At 57.1% G+C, this 21,120-nt stretch overlaps 1 protein-coding gene and 1 long non-coding RNA gene across 3 annotated transcripts; both read right to left on the bottom strand.

Moving 5' to 3' along the window:
• Window positions 1-824, bottom strand: LOC306662890. The gene is made up of 2 exons (XR_013764302.1): window positions 480-824; window positions 1-368 (listed from the first exon to the last, which is right to left on the bottom strand). It is a non-coding gene; the product is annotated as an uncharacterized lncRNA (long non-coding RNA).
• A 930-nt stretch (window positions 825-1,754) lies between these two features.
• Window positions 1,755-19,858, bottom strand: FOXRED2 (FAD dependent oxidoreductase domain containing 2). Of its 2 annotated transcripts, none has more exons than XM_079143114.1 (9): window positions 19,693-19,858; window positions 18,667-19,194; window positions 16,869-17,120; window positions 16,077-16,346; window positions 14,833-14,999; window positions 9,130-9,295; window positions 8,054-8,295; window positions 6,945-7,110; window positions 1,755-3,158 (listed from the first exon to the last, which is right to left on the bottom strand). In XM_079143114.1, exons 2-9 carry the CDS (start codon window positions 19,191-19,193, stop codon window positions 2,927-2,929), a joined length of 2,022 nt encoding a protein of 673 aa, XP_078999240.1. In that variant the 5' UTR covers window position 19,194; window positions 19,693-19,858; the 3' UTR covers window positions 1,755-2,926. The 2 variants fall into 2 exon arrangements, with proteins under 2 accessions (XP_078999240.1, XP_078999239.1); XM_079143113.1 differs by having other exon boundaries at window positions 6,945-7,115; window positions 19,693-19,857.
• Window positions 19,859-21,120: the final 1,262 nt, after the last annotated feature.

A 21,120-nucleotide genomic window follows, 5' to 3' on the forward strand; every position in this document is an offset into this window, starting at 1 on the left:
TGTAATTACTTTTGCTCATGCTATTTTGCCTTTTTATTACTTTCTTTAAAGTAGTCACATTGATCAGTAGGGGCTGGGTGGGTGTCCCTGGGAATGCTTCACCTCTTTCTCTAGAAATTTATTTTTCCTACTTCTAAACTCAGAGAGTCCTCAACCTGAGTTTTTATATGGCTTCATATGGCATTAATTCTGAAGTTTAGCAAAACACAGGGGTCAAAAACAAATGTCCCCCAGAAACTACAAACCAGCTGGGCTAAGATCATTCACGGCGCGGTCCAGCCCGATCGTTGTCATTGGTTTGTGGCTTGTTTTTTTCAGGTGTGGGGCTGGAACCAGGACCACGTTCATTCCAGGAAAATGCTCTACACCTTCAACACTTTCTTTTTTTTTTTTTTTTTTTTGCGGTGCTGGGAATCAAACCCAGGGCCTTGTGCTTGCAAGGCAAGCACTCTACCGACTGAGCTATCTCCCCAGCCCACCTTCAACACTGAGACTCCTTATCTTTAATTAATTGGTACTGAACCCAGACACACCTTACCACTGAGCCACATCTCCAGCCCTTTCGGTTTTATTTATTTTTGGCACCAGGGATTGAACCTAGGGATGCTCAACTACTGAGCCACATCTCCAGGCCTTTTGAGATAGGGTCTCAGCAAGTTGCTGAGGCTAGCTTCAAACTTGAGGTCCTCCTGCCTCAGCCTCCCGAGTCACTGGGATTACAGGTGTGTGCCACTACATCTGGCATGATTCCTTTTAAAATCACTTCTTTTTAAATTTAAAATGCCTACATAATGACAGATTGTTTCATTGGCTTGTTTATTTTGCACCATAACTCTATATTAAGAAAAAGAAGGAATTATTGAAGTCAGGCCGCAGTTGAAAGAGGAAGTTGGTCCAGCTGGATAAGCTCCGCTCCTGTGCTGCTTAGACTTGCCAAAAACATGAACCAAGTCCTGAAAGTGGAAATGTGAGTCTCTTTCATCGGCTTCCAGAGAGCTGGCCTGTGGCTGGAGCGCCACAGGACTCGCTGCCTGTGCACCCAACAGATGTCCATTCGCAGAGCCAGAGCCCTGGGGTAACTGGGTGGTGGGGTGTGCTCAACTACTCCAGGACGGGGTTCAGCCCCCAGAACTGAAAACCAACACAAATATAAGAAGAGAAAAGAAAACACAACTCCAACCCCAGGAAGGCGGCAGCGCCTGCCCCGGCACCCCTAAGCCACGGGCACCTGAGGTGGGCTAAGAAAAGGGGTGGGGACCGCAGCGACTGCTCCTGCAAATGCCAGAGATCTTCACTAAAAAGAGTCAGGCCGAGGAAGTAGCTTGGTTGGTAGAGCGCTTGCCTCGCATGCACAGGGCCCTGGTTCAAGCCCCAGCGCCAAGGGAAAGAAGAATCAGAGACTTCTCCAGGCAACTGAGCAGGAGGGAATCGGTCTTTAGAAGCAAACAAGGCTGGCTGGTCTTCTGGTGGGTGGGTGACTTGGCAGACGAGGGAGCAGCAGCAGATGTCACACGCTTGGGCACCAACCACTTGTCACAGCACCTCGAACTCTGGCCTGGCACCGTAGCACAGTCCTGAACCAAAGGCGTGCCTTGGAAGACGATGGGCCTCGGGCCCCTACGCAGGCCTGCCTGTGACACGCATGACATTCTGCGAATTCCGCACCCCGGGATTAGGGAGAAAGCCTTCATTTGTTAGTTTCAGCCTCGTGCAAACTGCCCCAGGTAGGGTGGGGCAAGTCGCCCCCTGCTGGCAACTCTGCCAGGGACAGGAGGGAGGGTGACTGTCAGCACACAGCGGACGGCCAGGCCAGGAGGCTGAGGGGCTTTGCAACTGGCCAGGGTGGGGGAAGAGGGCGCGCCCAGGAAGGGGCTTTGGGTCCAGTGGCCTGTGCCCTGGGGTTTTGGAAGGCTGCGTGAAGAACTAGCCAGGCCCAGGCCCAGCCAGCGCAGGTGTCGCCTTGGGAATGAGAAAAGTGCCCCAGGGTGAGGGCCAAGGAAGAACGGCTGGCGCTAAGGGGTCCAGGAATGGAACTCACCATGGCTGCCACACAGGAGCCTCTGTGGGTGTCCCCTGGTGCGTGTGGCACGGGACGGCAGCAGAACACTTCACTAACGTGGGCAGGGTGGGTCCAAGCAAGGTGCTTCAGGGTGCCAGAGGCCCGGGGAGCGAGGGCGCAGGGCAGAGGTCACAGGGAGCAGGGTGGCTGGGGTGGGGCCCAGGGAGAGCTGGCTCTGTGTCTGCTCCTGGGCAAGGACCCGCTTAGATCAGCTGGCCTTGCAGGGGCTTCTCTCCACCCATGCCAGCCCGATGGCCCGAGGATGAGCCAGGTTGGACCCCTGAGTTCTGCTGCCAAGTCCAAAGGCTGCTGGGAGCAGGGGCCAGGTACCCTGGGTGGGACTCAACATCCCTGAGTTGGAGCGCTTGGTGGTGGCTGGGGGCCACGGTGCCACCGGCCCGTTATGTTGAGGGTACTGAGCTTCCGTTGGAAGTGCCTCCTTCAACCCTGATGAAGGGTCTCACCAGCGAAGGGTTCCCAGGTGGGACTCAGGCCCATGTGAAGAGTGGAGTGAAGGAACAGGAGCAGGTGGGCCCTCCAGGGGGACGAGGGGGGAGCCTGGTGCTCAGCGGTGGTCCGGCTGGAGAGAGCTTGGCCCGGGAAGGTGGCGCACACGCGGCAGAGGACGCCTCTGAGCCACTTCCTGGGACCAGGCCGGCAGGGAGACCACCCCACTGCCGCAGCCCAGCCTCTGCTCACCCTGCAGATAGCCTTGGTGCCACCACCACGCTGAGGACCTGAGTGGCCATGGGCAGTCACGCATCAGCAGAAGGGGGCCTGTGGGGGAGGGCTGACCGTGGCCTGTGGGGCAGCCTGGCCCCATGCCCCCGGCCCAGGATGGATGGTCAGAGCTCCTCCCTGTTGCCGTCAAGGGACTCGAGTGCAGGCCCCGGAGCTGGGGGGTGACCTCCAGGCCTGTGGTGGCCAGGCTGCCGGCTGGCATCCAGGTGGTCCAAGGCGGCGTAGTCCTGCAGCAGCCCGCTGTCCACTCCGTGCCGCTGAAGGCTCTCGGTGCTGGCGAGCCCCTGCCCTCTCAGGTAGCCCTGCTGGCAAAAGGGGGGCAGCTTCTGGCGCGTGAGGGCGAACAGGAAGCAGGATTCTGCACGAAGGCAAAAGAAGAATGAGAAGGGCTGGGAGTGGGGGGGGGGGGCAGGAGCGCCAAGGGGGGGCTGGGGCACTCCGGAGCCTCGCCCGGGACCTTGTTCCTTGAAACTGCCACCTCGCCTTCTCGGTGTCTCACACATGACCTGGGTAGTCACAGATCAGGACTCTCCATGAAGGTAAAAAACAGGAGGCCGCTTGACTTTTTGGAAATGAAAGCGAACCCCAGAAACGACTGGGGCAGGAGCCCAGGCCCCTTGAGCAGACCCGCAGCCTTCTTTCTGGAGACTTGCTCGGATGTGGTGGGGACTCGGTGGTCACTCCTGTTGTGAACTCCGAGCCACCTGCAACAGTATTTGGTTTGCAAATACTGCACGAAAAGCTCTGTTCTAAACACTGTGGGGACAAAAAAGAAAATATTCTGTCCTGCCCAGGACGGAAATCGTGCCTTTGTCCAGTGTACACACGGTGCACACGACCTGACATGGCAGTATCTCAGCGCTTGCGTTTAGGTAACCCTTAGTTGATCATGCCCCCCAAATATAAGCATAATCATGGTGGCAATTTGGATGTGCTGGAAAGAAGCCGTAAGAGAATTCCTGTCAGTGAAAAGATGACAGTTCTAGACTTAATGAGGAAAGACGAAAAAAATCATGTGCTGTAGCTGCTGAAATCTAGGTACAAACACACTGTCTATCCACGAAATTGTGACGGGAAAGAATTCATGTTGGTTCTTCTGTTGACTACACGTCATAAAAGTTATGGCCACAGTGCACAGTAGGTGCTTAGTTAAGATGGAAAGGCACTGGATTAGTGGGTGGGAGACAGGAGCAGAAAACTTGATCCAACAGACATCAACATGTGGCACCGGCATCGAGCCTACGTGAGGACTTCTGCGAGGGACCCTGGGCATGGCCGATCACGCGCCATTTGCTGCAGGTACAAGGGTTTGCTTTTATCCATGGTTTCAGGCTTCTTTTTCAGAGAGGGGGACAGAAAAGAGGGAACTGCGGTACTTGGATGGCTTTGAATGAAAGACCAGAAGAGAGAAAGTGGATGTGGGCTGAGCCTTCTGAGGGAGCCGGAGGCAGGTGGGGCGATGGCGGGGGACCTTCTGCAGCTGTGGAGAACCTGGCCACCTGCCCCGGCTATCACCTCACGTAAGGGGGCACGCGACGAGGGATGCTGTGGGGCTTGAGGGGGCACTCGGGCTGAGAGGGGCCCACTGACCCCTCCGACTCTGAGTCCTGGCACGGGAAGCCTGGCAGGACATAGACCGTCCTCTGAACAGGGAAGAGAGCAGGTGCCAGGGAGGACGGAGGACAGCGACCACGTCACCCCCTCTGTGTGGCGTGGTGGGCAAGGATGCCCAGCAATCAGAGGCCAGAGCTAGCAGCTGCAGGGCGGCTGGGGTGGGGGCAGAGAGGAGCCGCCATCTGCCTGCTGGCCTTCTGAACTCTTCCCAGTTCAAGGCAGTGACTCAGTGGTGTGCACTGTCCAGAATTATCTAGAGAGGGAGGCAGGAGGTGGACGGCCTGGCGTGACCCCTTCGAGGTGGGACTGGTTCCCTTATACCGGCATTTTTGTGTAGTCTGGAAATCTCAGGAGACAGACATTTTGAAGCCGAGGACTCGAACCTCACGTTATCTCTGGGATCAGCGTCTGATCAGAGCTGAGAACTGGAAGCCTGTCAGTCTGCAACTGTGCCTCGACGCTCTCTCGTTTTGTGCATTTACTTATGTCCAGATCATCAGTTAAAACATCTATCTATACATACAAGCATATGAATGTCTTTAATGATATGCACACAAATATATATATATAATATGTGTATATTATATAAAATATATTTTGTACTAGGGACAGAACTGAGTTTAACTACTGAGCCTCATTCCCAGTCCTTTTACTTAGAGACAGGGCCTCATTGCTTAGGGCCTCCCTAACTTGCTGAGGCTGGCCTGGAACTCATGATCCTCCTGCCTCAGCCTCCTAAGTTGAGATATGTGTCAGGATGCCTGGCGAGATCATCACTGTAAGCTATTATCTCAAGGCGTCTCCCATGATATGAACAGCGTCATTCAAAGCAGACTCCGGATAAACGAGGACACTTGTTTTCTAATAAGGCCAGTCTGTAACCTGACTTGATATGAACAGAATAGTACCTGAGATACAACGATGTTTTCTCAATAAGGAAAAAAAAAAAAAAAAAAAAAAGGAATGGTCATTCTAGTCATTCAGGGAAAGAAAAACACAAACGTTCGGCTTGTTTCGATTAGCTCCTTGTCTGGATCCTCCAACTTCTCAAGTCTTCCAGTTCCCGAGCTTCTCTTCATCTCTAAAGCATCACTAAACTTTTACCTGGGACTTCTCATTTCTAATTTACTTATTTTTTTATTTCCAGAAGTTCTCTTTGGGTCTTTCTCAAAACTGCCCAGTCAGTTGGGCACAGTGGCACATGCCTGTAATCCCAGCAGCTCAGGAGGCTGAGGCAGGAGGATCGTGAGTTCAAAGCCAGCCTCAGCAAAAGTGAGGCGCTAAGCAACTCAGTGAGACCCTGTCTCTAAATAAATACAAAAGAGGCTGGGGACGCGGCTCAGTGGTTGAGGGCCCCTTTGTTCATTCCCCAGTGCCCAAAACAAAACAAAATTTAAAACCAAAACTGCAATTTTGGTTGTCTCTACTACTTCATTATATATTTCTCTCTTTCTCTCTTTTTTGTGATGCTGAGGATTAATCCCAGGACCTTATGCATACTAGGCAAGCACTCTACCACTGAGCTACTTCCCTACCCAAAACGTAGATTCTAGCTGAATATGGTTTTGCATGCCTGTAATTCCAGCAACTCAGGAGGCTGAAGCAGGAAGATGCCAAGTTTGAGGCCGGCCTTAGCAACTTAGGGTCCCATCTCAAAATAAAAAATAAAAAGGGCTGAGGATGTGGCTCAGTGGTAAAGTGCCCTTGAGTTCAACTGCAAAACAAAACAATAAACAGAATGTAGATTTTTCTCCCCTCATTATATTTTCAATAATCTTTTTACTCCTTTAAATTTAGTGAACACCTGCAGTCTGGAGTTGGGGTCTGCTGTTTCTGCTGACAGTCCCTCATGGTGCTTGTTCTTTATGTGCTAGGTGATTCCTGGGATTCCTGTTTCTGGCCCTTCATGGGGGACCCTGAGACTTAGTGGTTTTTTGTTTTTGGGACTGGGGATGGAACCCAGGGCGCCCAACCACTGAGCCACATCCCCCGCTCACTGAGTTGCTCAGAGCCTCGCTAAGTTGCCGAGGCTGGCTTTGAGCTGGCCATCCTCCTGACTCAGCCTCCCTAGGTGTGGCTACCTTGCAGGCCTGAGGCTTGTTTTCCAGTGTGTTTTTCAAAGGAAGATTGGCATTTGCCTCTGGGATTCTGCACCACAGTGATGCAGTGAGGCCCTAAATTTCCATGCCCGGGCCTAGGGGCTGGGAATTCTGGGAGGAGAGTTTTCCCACCTGATTCTGGGCCTAAAAGGACGAGTCCCTCTTTCCCTCCTCCTTTTTGCCTGTTCACCCTGAGATCCAAGCTTTGGCTGAGTCTCCAAACAGGGCTCCCCACCCCACCTGAGTCATCCTCCCGCTGCAGGGCTGGTGGGTCAAAGCCCAGGCTCGGCCCCCAGATCGTAGGGTCCTGGTTCCGGGAGCTGCTTGTTTTCCCGCCGGCTCTCTAGCTGTATTTTGGGAGTGGCTGCAGGGAACCCCCAGCCCACCTGAGGCCTGGCTCCCGGGTGCCTTGCGCCCCTCGGGCGGGCTACCTGCGTAGAAGCTCCGCAGGTCGGTGTCCAGGCAGTTCTCCAGGAAGCGCCGCAGGGGCAGGATGTGCCCCACGGGCGCCGTCCAGTCGGTCAGGAAGTCTTCCACGATGTGGTGGATGGCCGTGGGCCGCGGCAGGGGCCAGTGTGCGGGGCGGAACCTCACCTCCTGCTCTGTGGAGGGGGCGGGCGTCAGGGCAGGCCGGCCTCCGCAGGCTGGCCTCCACCCAGGCCTCCGCACTCCCTCCCACGCTTGCGGGCTTTCGCGGGGGAGGAGGGCGACACCGGGGAGGGGAATGGATTGTCGCTTTGGCCCCGAGGGCTCTCCTGCCTCCTGTGGATGGAGGCGGCCTTTCCCTGGGGTTCAGAGCCCCGCGAGGAAAGGGTCTGGGCTCTGGTCCGGCCTCCTGCCCCAGGGGACTCCCTGCGGAGGAGTCCACTGAGCCAAGACCTGTCCACCCCGTGCTGGCACCTGTCGCTGGAGGCCAGTCACCTTAACTCTCAGGTGCTTTTGCTGCTGGCCTGCACCTGTCCTACCTGCTGCCCCGGGACACACCCAGCTGGGACCCCTCTTCCACTGCAGCCCTTCAAGCTCTAAGAAGCCGTGCTCCCTGGGTGTGTCTATTGCTGCTAAGCTGAGCCAGAACTAAGGCAGCTGGGTGTGAACAGTCAGATGCATCCTCAGGCAACCCTACCAGGAAGGGCCCACTGACACCCCATTCCATAGGCAAGGCAGCAAGGCTCAGAGAGGTTAAGTAACTGTCCAGCGTCACACAGTGATGAAAGGACAGACCTGGGAATTGAGCCCAGCTCTTTCTGTCCTGTGCTGCTCTGTTTCTGTTCCTTCTCATACTCAGCCTGCAGCCCCTGGCCCACCGTGGTCAGCGTCTTTTGGAGACCCTGCGGCATGACAGAGCCCCTTCCTGTGTGGTGCCTGGTGCCCGTGGCACTCCCATGCAGGTCACAGTATGTGCCGGGGTCTGAAAGTGGCGCTTCTCATCTTGGACCTCCCGCCCCAGCGGGTCTCTGGCGGGTCCCCGGGACCCCTGTCCGTTTAGGGGAGCTGGAGGCCTAACTGGCGGCTGTGCAGAGGCTGCCCGGGAGGCACTCACCGGTGGGGAGGCGTCGGTAGTAGTAGACGACGGGGTGGAGGAAGTTGGACAGCCAGGCGTCCTCCGTGTGCCCCACGGACCGGTCGTGGAAGAAGACGTCCTTGTCGGGCCCCGAGAAGTTCTTGCCGTACTCCATGCTGAGCACGAAGAGCCCGTGCCTGGCCGTCCTGCCCGTGAGCGTCCCCAGCTGGGCCAGCGTCTGCGCCGGGAGCTCCTCCAGGTACTCGAAGGCCGTGGCGTTCCTGGGGCGACACGGGGCTCAGAGCCCGGCCGGGGCGGCACTGCTGGGTCCCCCACGCCCAGGCCCGGAGAGTCCAGAAAACCCTCCAGCCTGAGGTGCTCGAGGATGAGCCCCAGCCAGGAGGGCAGCCGCCAAGCCCCGTCTCCCTGGGCGAGCAGGGTGTGCAGGAGGCCACTCCACTGAGCACAGGCCAGGAGACCGGTGGCTGGGGCCTCAGCGAAGGGGGCACTGCTGGGAGGCTGGAGGGGAGCAGGCGGCCAGCCAGGGCTGGTGGGTTCCAGAGGCCGCGAAGGTGGCTCACGGATGGCCCACGGGGCGGTGCCGAGGTGAGGGCAGCGGGGTGATCAGGGATTGATCCAGACACCCAAAGGTTCTCCCTCGGCCCCCTGCTCCCTCCCTGGTCCCGCCCAGCCGCCCCTCCACCCCGCTCCTCTTTGTGCTCGGGCGTGTCCTCTGTGCTTGATCGATAAGGACAGCACCAAGCTGGTCCTGGCCAGTGGGAACTCTTAACTCCCACTGCTGGGGCCAGACTCCAGAGGTGCCCTGTTACTGCACCTGGGTGCCAAAGGGTTTCCACTGCTGTAAGATTATCCCCATTTTACAAGAAAGGTTCAGAGAGGTTAACTAACTTGCCCGAGTTCACACAGCAAGAAAGGGCTAAACCCAGAGTTCACATCCAGGACCATCTGCCTGACTTCACTGACTTTTTCCCCCGGGATACATTTTCCCCTGCAGGACTGATCTTCAGAAGGAAGAACTGGGCTACTCCCCACACAGGACAGGAAGGGGAGCATGGGCAGGGGCGTGGGTGAGGCTGGGCGGGCAAGCTACTCACTCCTTCAGCAGGATGACATCAGCCAGCACACCGAACATCTGGTAGAGCCCAGAAGCCTCGTTCACGCGCCGGATGATGGCGCTGGTCAGCTGGGTGATGGGCAGCTGAGTGGAGGGCCAGGCCACGCCGTGGTGCCGATGCTCCAGCAGCCGATGGACAGCACGCGCTGAAATGGCCAGAGGCGGGAAGGACCGGCGGCACTTAGGGTCTTATCTTGGCTGGCCCTGCGGGAGGGCAGGCTTTAGGGCGGAGGGGGGCCAGCAAAGGTTTTGCGTCCACTCCAAACAGTAAACGCTCCCCCTGTGGCCACGCACTCGCAGGACGCCCCTGGGACGAGCGGGCAGAATGGCCTCACCCGGAGCCCCTCACTTTCAAATCCAGCTGCCTCCAGTGCTATTTTGAGGCGCTCTGTATATTCCCGCAGGGTGCAAGAATGGCTGGTATCTGAGCCCACGGGAGGTGGCTTCCTGTCCCTGGGGCTGCTGGCCTCCAGGTCCTGGGAGGGCGCTGCACAGACACCTGCTCTCACCTGAGCCGCATGGCAGGTACCCCGGGGGCCGAGGGCCCGGGAGGTGGCTAGGGACCTCTGCTCCAGAGGGGCAAGGGCTGAGCCGAGTCTTTTTTTTTTTTTAATTTTTGTGTTTTTGAGATGTTGATAGACCTTATTTTTATTCATTTATTTATATGTGGTGCTGAGAATCCAACCCAGTGCCCCACACATGCCAAACGCTCAACCACTGAGCCATAACCCCAGCCCCCTGAGCCGAGTCTTGAGAAGGCTGAGGACGTAGCGCTTGGGGTGAGTGGGGAGGCCAGCATGAGAGGCCAGCAAGAGGCCCCAGCGGGCACCCCTCCTGCAGAGGCTCCGGAAGTGTTGGGGGAAGGGAGCCCAAAGAACTTAAGGAGGCAGCCAGGCCTGTGCTCAGAGAAAGGCTGCTCTGGCGGGCACTGGGGCCCCGCAGGGAGGCCAGCAGGGAGGCCAGCTGGGAGACAGGAGGCCCCGACTGCAGGCAGGGATGGCGGACACCCAGGGCTGCTTCCTGTGTGCTGAAGCTTAGCTGGTATAGCTTTAGAGTCGGCAGGTGTGGCTTGCAATCCACCTCTGCCATCCGCTGGCTGGGCGACGTTGGGCAGGTTACTTAACTTCTCTGTGTGCCAATTTTCCCATCTGGAAAATGGAGGTGAACTAACAGGATGTGTTTGAAGGGGCTGAGAATGAAATATGTGAAGCTGAGGAAAGATGGGGACAGAAGGAAGCGAGAGGGGGACAGTGGCGGCCGGGACGCCCGTACGGCGGGAATGGGTGGCAACGTGCGAGGGACTGTTGACGCCCAGCAGTGGTGCTGGCGTAGACAGCGGGGCCTCTCCGGTTCCGTCCTGACACACGTGGACTGTGAAACACCTCACCTGGGAACCGGCAGCCAAGCGTGCGACCTTTCCCTGCCAGCCCGGAGGACGGCGAAATGCAAGCCCACCACGAGGTCAAAGGGGCAGGGCGGGACCCCCGGCTTCACGGCGGAATTAACTGGTTCGTGCAGCTGCCAGGGCCGCCATCTGCGGGTGAGGCTGCGGGTGGGACTTCCCTGGTCACCTCCAGTTCCAGAGGCGGCTCTGGATTCGGGCTCGATGGCCCCCCACGGGCAGGACTCGTTCTCAAGCCACAGCCAGAATGACAGCTGAGCCCACCCACTCCCACCGGAGGAGGAGCGTGCAGCCCCCTCCTCGGCTGACTTCAGATGACGCTGATTTACATCGTGTTGACCATCACGGTATTCCTGACATCTCCCTCAACCAGACACCATGGCGTTCTCGCCACACACACAGTGGACTGCAACTAGCAGCCCTACAGTTCTTACCACCTTGTTTTCCCTAATAGATTTATCTTCCCTCATAGGATTTTTGCCCAAATGAATCATTACTCAAGAACTAAAAGCCCAGCCAGGTGTCGCATGCCTGTAATCCCAGGGGTGTGGGAGGCCTAGGCAGCCAATTTCAAGGCCAGCCTCAGCAACTTAGTGAGACCCTGTCTCAAAATAGGATGTTAAAAAGGGCTGAGGATGTGATTCAGTGGCTAAGCACCCCTGGGTTCAATCCCTGGTATGAAAACCAAACCAAACCAAACCAAACCAAACCCAAAAACCTAACAAAAAATTATAGCATTATTATACCAACGTCTGCAGCTAGCCTGGCCTGGTGGTGCCTGTCTGTAATCTCAGCCACTGGGGAGACTGAGGCAGGAGGACCACGTGTTTGAGGTCAGCCTCAACTTCTCAAAATAAAAAGGGCACAGGTGTAGCTCAGTGGTAGAGCCGCCGGGGTTCAATCCCTAGTACTGGTGGAAAGAAAAAAAAAAAAACCATTCGCAGCTGTGCCGGCATTACTAAATTTCTATTTTTGTGTATGGTTAACTTACTGCACATCCCTAACAATATGTCCAACAATCAATGAGTGTTGGAAAACTGGAAAATATGAACCCCCTTTTTTTTGCAATGCTAGGGATTGGACCCAGGCCCAGTTGTGGAGACAGGCGGTGCTGGGTGCCAAGTCCCTCCACGGCGCAGAACAGCAGGGCCTCCCTGGGTCACCACCACTGCCACAGCCCAGCCCGCCCTGACCCGCTGCTGTTTAAGCACAAGGGCTGTGGCAGAGCGACTTGGTAACTTGTCTGGGCAGACAGACCGCCAGCAGATGTCGGGCACCCTGCACTCAAACCGCTGCACAGCACAGCCAGTACGCCAGTCAACCCTGCTAACAAAAGTGACGCCTGTGACTTATCAAATTAAATCAGGGCGTATGGGTGCTTGAGGGGTCAAGCCCACAGCAGTGGAGCCAGTGAGCCCATGAGACAGGCCAGCCCACTGGAACCCACACAGCAGAGGCTCGGGAGACCATCCCCTCCTCAGACCGCCGGTGAAGCCCCAGGAGGCATTCAGCTGAGGAACACCTGAAGTCCAGGCGCCACCGGGGCCTCATCTCCACCTGGTGAAGCCCACTGCCCGCCACCCACCCTCCCCCTCCACAGCCCTGTGCCCCAGGCAAGTCCTCTGGCTGTTGGGGATCTAATCTGGTCACCTCCTGTGGCTTTGTCCATTAGTATCTGCTCTCTGCCTTTGCCCTGGGCAAGGCCTCTGGAGTCCCCGGGGCCACTTAACTGTTTCTCAGCCACGCTGTAACCTACGTATTCCTGTGTTCAGCGTGACGTGCGACTTAATATTAGTAACCACGACTGGAAAGGAAGGAAAGAACCTGATTACCAAGGAGACCGTGAGTATTTGGTACATTAAAGCCAATGAAAGTGATGTCGCTTGTGAATTTATTTATTTGTTTATTTTGGTATCGGGGATCGAACTCGGGGGCGCTTAACCCCGAGCCACACCCCCAGCCTTTTTTTTATATTTTATTATTTAGAGACAGGATCTCACTGAGTTGCTCAGGGCCTTGCTAAGTTACTGAGGCTGGCTTTGAACTCGAGATCCTCCTGCCTCAGCCTCCGGAGCTGCTGGGATTACAGGTGAGCGCCACCATGCCCAGCCTTCTGAATTTATTTTATTCAGTGAATTCCCCCATTGTGGGAAGAGTCCCACGTGCCTGGCCTATGTCAGTGCCTGCTCCTCCCAACACTCGGGCCCACCGAGCATGGACTCTATCGATGAGCCACACCCCCTCCTGCAACACATTTTCCTACCATCGCTGTGAATTTTTCTCTCCCCGGAACCAACATTGTCAACACTAGACTAGGAATTCAGGATTCACAGACCACGAGCCTTCGGAGCCAGAAGTAAGTACTTCATACCTGACCCAGGGTAACGAGGACTCTGGGACTTGACCTTACAGGGGCCCGGCATGCTTCCTTCCACTCTGCAACTCTGCATTGAATCTTATGTCCACCAAATGCAAATCAGACACATTAAGCTAAAAATTTACTAAATTGGCGGGATCCAACCCCAGGAAAATTTAGTTAGCAGCTAAGTATCCTGGTCAGCTGGCCTTGATCCACTTCTTTCTCTGTCAAGGGGTAAGGAAGGTGGGAAAAGTCCCAGCAGGACTGAAACCACTTGTTCGAGTTTGCAATTCAATAGGAATATCTGACCTGGGATTTGGTAAAAAGAGGATCTAACCTGTCTTTAGATTCACGGTTTATCAAATGTTGGTTTTTCTCAAGAAGTCACAAAGACCCCCACACGATGCACCTACTCTTTGGTGCCTGAGTCAGAAGAGCAGGCAGTGCCTTGCGCCTTTTAATCCGAGCCAAAACCAGGGCCTCTAATTATAACATAACTTACAACGTTATCGCTACTGTCCAGTCTCCGTGATAATGCTTTTTATAGGAACACGTATATTAATTGGGGGATGCAGCAACTCATTAGTTCCATGAACAACAGGCCCCAGGTACAGTGAGAAGGTCATCAAAACTGATGCTCGGATCTTTCTTGAGAAAAATGAGGCTTTGGCTAGTGGCTCATGCCTATAACCCCAATGACTGTAGGAGGCTGAGGCAGGAGGACTGCAACTTCAAGGCCAGCCTTAGCAACTTAGTAAGGCCTGGCCTCGAAATAAAAATAAAAAGGGCTGGGATGTGACTCAGTGGTGGAGTCATGTGCCTAGCATTTGCAAGGCTCTGGGTTCAATCCCAGCACTGTGAGGGAAAAAGAGAGAGAGAGAGAGAAAGAGAGAAAGAGAGAAAGAGAGAGAGAGAGAGAGAGAGAGAGAGGGAGGGAGGAAGGAGAGGGAGAGAGAGAGGGGGAAGGAGAGAGAGAGAGGGAGGGAGGGAGGGAGAGAGAGAGAGAGGGAGGGAGGGAGGGAGGGGTTAGGGGGAGAGGGGGAGGCTTCACACCCACCTCCCCTTGTGCAGGGCACTGCGGCCCATGTGGCTCGTGCTCGGCCCACTGAACACACTCGCCTCACATGGATCCCCTTCTCTCCTTCGCTGTCCAGTGCCCATTTACCCTTAAAATCACAAAGCATCAGTTTGGGGTTGGGCATTATTCTTGTAGGATAAGTCAAATGATTTTTCAAAACCATGTCTTGGATTTGACGCACACTCTCAGGTTGGCAGAAAGCTTACACCCTTGGCACTGAGCTGCGAGGCAGAATCAACATGATCTGACTGCAGTTTTCCTTGAAGCCGGTCAGCACGCAGAGCGTGTGAGAGACGCTGCCCAGCTGGTGGGTGGGTGCCTGGGAATGACCTTCTTCAGCCTCAGGGCGGCCCTGGGCAGGCAGAAGTCCCCTGCTTTCCATCTCTGATATCAGGGATGTGCTCAGCCAGGGTAAAGCGCCACTTGTGAGACCACCCAGCCAGGTGAGCGTTCTCTGTGGCACTGGGGACGGAACCTGGGGCCTCTACCCCTGAGTTACATCCCTACCCATTTTTATTTTCCTTGCAGACAGGGTCTCTCTAAGTTGCCCAGGCTGGCCTTGAACTTGCAATCCTCCTGTCTCAGCCTCCTGAGTCACTGGGATTACGCCTGACTTAGGTTCCCATTCGTTAACCCCACAGGCCACCCCACGTGCACCCACCTTAAGGTGTACCTGCTGCTACTTTTCTAGACAGACCCTCAGACCATGAAAACCCGGGTCAGCTGCCTGACAGGAAGTTACGGTCACTGATGGCTGGTGAGCAGTCCCTAACGCTGGAGTGTTCATAGCCCTGGGGACAATGACAGGTCTTGCCCGGGGACAGTGGCCCTCTCATGGGCTCACCTGTGTACCGGAACCCGTGGATGAAGCCCCCAGCAGATCTGCGGTAGTCCACCGAGTGGCTGGCAGTGCCCAGGATGAAGAGGCCGCGGCTGCCTTTGGATTCATAGCTGGCTCTGATCAGTGGGTACTTCTTGCTGAACTCGCTCCCAGAGCTGAGTCTGAGGGACCTGGCAGTGGAAAGGGAGCCAGTCAGTCCCCGTGTGGAGGAAGCCCCTGCAGGCCTGGCACAGAGCAGGTTTCCACTCCGTCGCACTGACCCCACCGCGGCCCAGGAGGTGGGCAAACGTTTTCACCTCACCGATGAAGGAACTGAGGCTTAGGTCAAGGACGATAAGGTTGGGGACAGAGCCCGAATCCAAGCTTGGCCCAAGGCCCTGCTCTGGACCACGCTTGGGGCCTGCTGTTGCCTCAGGGGAAAGAAGGGTCTGGGCAGGCCCTTGCCCTCCTGTGCCCTGGTCGGAAGGCAACTGAGGGACTGAGCAGAAGCTCTGACCCCACCCTCACATGTGTCCCGAGCCGCAGCCTCTAAAGACCAGGTTCCACAAGGCAGTTCTTCAAAACATTGTAATTTTAGCAACTAACTTTGTTTTTGGTACCAGGGATTAAACCCGGGTGCTTAACCACTGAGCCACATCCCCAGTCCTTTTTATTTTGAGACAGGGTCTTGCTAAGGTTGCTGAGGCTGGATATGAACTTGAGATCCCCCTGCCCCAGCCTCCCGAGCAGCTGGGGTTACAGCTGTGCGCCTCCGTGCTGGGCAGCAACTAACATTCCACTGAGCATACAGTACGTGGCCAAGCACTGTCTTACAGTAGTCCTCACAGGACCAGAGAGGAGGAAACCACCGCCCAGAGCGGAGATGAAGAACTGGGCACAAGTGTGATCAAGTGGCCTTCTGAGAGCTCTTGGATCTGAGCGGCAGAGATGCTCTGGTGACCTGGCCTGTGCTGAGCCCCTGTGCTCATGGCCTTGGAGAAGTTCAACCTGCTGAGCCTGCTGCCCACCTCCCAGGTGAGACGCACATCTCAGGGGAAGACCCCTGCTGCTCCAGGTGGGGGGCCTCAGGGCCACCTGGACCTGCAGTGGACAGACAGCCACTGTCCTGAAAGGGAAACCAGGAGAACCTACCTGGTTCTTGGGGGCCATCCTGAAAGCCCTGTCACTGGCCCATTGTGTGGCCACTGTTCCCCCGGTGGTCAGAAGGCGTTCCGCAGGAGATCCTGCCTCGCCCCCCTCAGACTCACTGGTTGAAGATGGAGAAGTCGAATTTCCAGCCCAGGCAGCGGATGACCCGGTCGTAGGCTACGCGCATGGCAAAGTTGTCGTTGTCATCCTGCGGGAGGGTGACGGAATCCGCACTCTGGTTGGCGCTGGTTTCCTCCAGGAAGAACTTCAGGGTGATGTGGAACTTGCCCTTGTGGTCCTTCACGATGGCCAGATCGGTCAGGTCTGACTCGAGAAGCCCGTCCAGGGACTTGAGCTGGTAGGTGTCCAGCAGGCCATTGTTGATGGCTCTGGGGCCCCAAGAGAACGCAAGGAGACAGGAGGGGACTCAGGTAAGGCTGGCGAGTCCAGGTGGGGCCAGGAGGGGGTGCGAGGTGGTTCTTCTACAGTTGGGATGTGGCATGTCCCCATGGGCTCATAGGCTGGGAGCTGGGTCCACAGCGTGGTGGTCCTGGGGGGTGGTGGACCTTTAAGAGGTGGGACCTAGTGGGAAGCCACTCAGGCAGAAGTGATCAAGGTGGTCCTCTGGGGCTCTGGTCTGTTCTAGTAAGAGCGTTTTAGCAAGCCTGACCCTCTCCCTCCTTGTCTTCCTGTCTTACCACGTGGCCTCTCCCTCCTCATGTGCTCCTGTGATTCTGATAAGGAGACACAGGCCGGGGAGCCTTGGACATTGTCAACACCATGCCAGTTGGACTTTTAGCTTCTGAAAGTGTGAATGAACCTCTTTTCTTTGTAAGTGGCCTAGCCATAGGTATTTTGTTACAGTGACACAAATCCTGTACGGATACAGGGCTTTCAGAGACGTAGCATACCTGAGGTCTCCAACGTAGTGTGTAGCCCAGGAGAGCCGCACCCGGGAGCGGCTCAGCATGTGGATAAAGTTTGTGACGCCCAAGATGTTCTCTGCCGTCTCAAAGGCTGAGTTCCCACGGCCCAGGATCAGCACGTTCTGACCCACAAAGTCCTCAGGGTCTACGGACACGGACTCATAACCCTCCACATACTCGGAGCCAGGGAAGTCAACCTGGTTGGGGACTGACACACCGGTGGCCACAAGAAGGACACTGTAGGTGGGGACAGAGGAAAGACGGTGCAGCCTCTTAACACTAAGATAGATCACTTGGGTAAAGCCACTCTCTGGACCCACTTGCTTCCCCCGGCTGCTGGCGCCGAGGGACAGCAGAACGTTCATCCCTCACTCGCTCATCCACGCCCTGACCTACCCCACACCCCACAGACCACCCTGGCCTCTCACGGACCTCACAGCCCAGCGGACACACGTGCCTGCCCGGTGTCTTGACCACAGAGCCCAGGGGTTCATCACGCTGACTGACTCTGAACACAGCCATTGGGTTAGGAAGCACCCCCGTGATCGAGCAGAGCTGGCGTCCTTCCTGCCCCTGCCGACGTGCCTGCAGTGTGAACACCTGCTGAGCAGCACCTGGGCGCCAGGCCCTGGACTTGGGCGTGTGGGTGCCCATCCCACTCCTTAGAGCAACCCGGGCTGGGGTCAAGCGGCCTCTCGACAGGCGAGGAGGAGGCCCTGTGAGCTCCCAGCGCAGTAGAGCCCGACTGTGCTCAGTGGGCCTGATTCAAAGTCCTGCTCTTTGGAGAGGAGGGACTTAGGGTCCAGCGGGGGACGGTTTGGGAGCAGGATCCCAGTGGCCTGCAGTAGGCTTTGACCACAGGGTGGTTTCAAAATGGAACTGGGGGGCCTGTAGAAGGGGCATGCAGAGCCCTGTTGGTCATTTTTTCTGATCCTTGTCCACTCTGCTCCCGACTCCCCTCTGCTGCAGCACAGCTGCCTGAGGTGTGAGAGTTTAAATTGGCACAGTGTTCTGTCCCTGGGCTGTAGGAGGCAAGGAGCAATGCTGGGCCTCCGTAACAGGCGCAGGTGGACACTGCTGAGCACCAGCCTGGGGCCAGGTACAAGGCTAATGGCTGGGTAGCAGACGCAGTCTGATGCAGCAGACGGAAGACAGGATTTGGAGATAGAAACAGAAGCTCCATTCGCAGTTCTACCACAAGCTAGCTGTGTGATACAGCATTACTCAACTTCTCTGAGCCCCAGGTGTTCACCTGTCAAATGGGATCAGTGAACCTCCCCTCTTGGTTCCTTGTGAAGATAAAAAGAGTTTTGGGGGCCCAGGCCATATTAAGTTAACTGTCAAGCCAAAAGTAAGTTGAAAATGGTCACTGGAAGCACTGCCTGTTGGGCCTCTCACTTCCGTTTGGTTCTGAAATTCCACTGGGCCTAACACTGTCTGGACACTTGACCCAGCATTTCCCAGCATGCATTCTATTCTGGGTCACTCGTTCTAGGAGATTCTCTATAAGAAAGGTTTTGGGGATTCCTAAACTGTATGCTCCATGCCTAGTAAATATGAAGACAGAACAGACTGGCAATCCCAGAGGAGAGGAACTTGCCATGACTTTTAAAGGACACACTTGAGAAAGGAGGCCTAAGCAGAACTGCTTAGCCCTGCATTTCAGCAGGGAGTGGCAGAAATACCCCTCTTCTCCATTTCTCCCACATTCACAGACCAACTAAGGGTGTCCCTCTGGGAAAGGCCCCAGCGTCGCTGGCCAGCACCGGTGCAGGTCCCTTACCTGCACTGGTATGTCTGGCCCTTCTGGCCAGTCAGGATGAAGTAGTGGCCATTCCAGGCCCCCTGGTCCTTGTCTAGGGTGACATGGGTGATGGTGGTGTTGTACAGCACGTGGAGCCCCAGCCTGTTGGCGAAGTCGCCCAGGTAGCGCACCATGTCGCCGGCATCAGGGAAGTAGGCGCGGGAGTAGTGTCTGAAGAGGAGCCGGGGATCGTGGCTGAGTAGTGAGTTCCAGTCGTGACGGAGGTTGAACTCGGCGTTGACCTTTCCTGTGTAGCGCTTGTTGATGCTGATGAGCTTGCGGTGCCGCGGGTAGCGCGTGAAGAAGCTGCCCGGGGCCGGGGCGCGCTCGAAGACCACATAGTCTCTTCCAGCCCGCTGCAGGAAGGCGGCCATCTGCAGGCCCGCGGGCCCCGCGCCCAGCACGCAGTAGTCCCAGTGGGAGCGCACGCACACAGTCGGGTGCAGGACCAGCGTCAGGAGCAGCCCCGGGGGGCCCCAGAGCGGGGCGGCGGCGGAGACGCCCATCCTGCGGCAGACCAGAAGGGAGGCCTCGCACCCTTCGGGCCGGGCAGGTGCTTGCCTTGCCTTTCCCGAGGAAGGGGGATCGGGTGCCCCAGGAAGAAGCAAAGGCTTGTCTGCGCCCTCACGGCAACGCGAGGCACAGCCGGGACCAGAACCCCAGGACCGTGGAGCTCACGTGCCCGGACTCGGTCTTCTCCCCGTGGGCTCTGGGGCTCGCAGGAGTCCTGGACCCTTCCATCCCATATCCTGTCTCCTTTCCCGTGGTGCCATCCCCCTTCGTACTGGCATGGCAAGCCTCCACCCTGGGGAACCAGAGGGCGACCCCCAGTTTCCCGCTCATTCGAGGGGTGCAACAGACCCCTGGAGCCCTCCGCAGGCGCAATTCTCTTGGCCACGCCCCTGCCCCCGGGTTGGTGCGGGAGGGAGGTGTGGCATGCGGGCCCCGCCCCGCCAGGCCCCGCTCCCGCCCTCCCGGGCTTCGAGACGAGGATGCCCAGCGCACCTGTCCGCGCCGCGCGCGCCCCGGTGGCTGCTGTCTGCGCGTGTGCGTGGACAGGCTGCGCTCCGGCCCCGCGCCGCCGCCCGCCGCCCCGGCGGAGCTCGAAGCTCGCGACCGCTCGGACCGCAGGCCGCAGTCGAGTGAGGCGGATCGCCAAGCTCGCGCTGGGCGGTGGCTCCGCCCCTCCCGCCCGGCCAATGGCAGGGGGCGGGGTCACGTGCTCGGCGCGCGGCACGCCGGGACCGGCTGGCCCGCCGCAGCCCCAGGCCAGGGCGCGAGAGCGGCGCACGTGCTGCGGGTCCGGCTGGGGGGTCGCGAGCTGCAGGGCGGGTCGGGGGCGCGGGACTCGGCTTTACGCCTGGCTTCACGTGTGAGTGACGGGAGCGGAGTTTTGGAGAAAGTCCGTTTCTGTGTTCCCGGTGTGGCCAGGCTGTCAAACTGGTTGGCCGGCTCGGTTTTGTGGGACGGATACCAGGACGCCGAAGCCAGGGCGGATAAAGCCGTTCGTGTTTGCTGCGGGATTCGGCGGTGGCTACCGAGTAACACGCACGACGCACTGGACCTTCAGCCAGGGCAGGGGCGAGGGACGGCCTCCAGGGGCTAGCCGCAGGGCCAAACGGGTCGGAGGTGGACCCTGGAGTCGAAGCCCCTCAGGACAGGGCGGGTGTGAACACGATCGCGGCTCCCAGGGTGTGGGGGGACGGTGCCTGAGGGAAGGACGGGCACCTTCCGGGCACTGTGCACTCCAGTGAAACGAAGCTGGGGGTTCTCGCGGAAGGGTGTGGACAGGACTCTGTGATCTCGAGCCTTGCCTGACCGAGCGGCTTTTCGTTAAGCACAGCTGGCCTCTCCAGCACCCAGCCAAGAACACCACGCCGTTTCCTTCACACCCTGTACCCGCTCACTGCCCACTAGGACGGAAGCTTTTTAGCCGAGTGACCTCATGACGAGCACTTGAAAAGGCAGGTGCGGCCTGACCCTCCCCAGTAAGGTAGGGATGGCCACTTCTCAGTGCTTGGGGAGACCACAGGGGGTGCTGGCAAACTTTGCTTAGTGGGAAATAAGGATGATGTACTCCAGGGCCCTAAACTGGGCTGAGCCCGCACAGCAGGCAGGATGCTACTAGTTTTTGAGTGAAGGACAGTTTTTAGCACTGGGCGTGGCAGCCCCACGCAGGTCACAGACGCAGTGGAACCTGAAGCAAAGTGTTTGAGAATGAGCTTTGGCCACTTGCCTGCCCCAGTTCATCTTGAGTTGGGTCACAGGTTTTCTCTGACCTTGAAACCTCATGACACTGTCACACCCCCTTATATAAATTTGTAACACTGCCTTGAAAACTCACACACTTTGCTTGCAAGGGCTAGGGGTGTGGCTCAGTGGTAGAGCACCTGAAACGCTCCAACCCTGGGTTCAGCTTTCAGAACCACGCAC

Source organism: Sciurus vulgaris (genome assembly GCF_902686455.1).
Source record: "Sciurus vulgaris genome assembly, chromosome: 5".
Taxonomy (NCBI): Eukaryota; Metazoa; Chordata; class Mammalia; order Rodentia; family Sciuridae; genus Sciurus; species Sciurus vulgaris.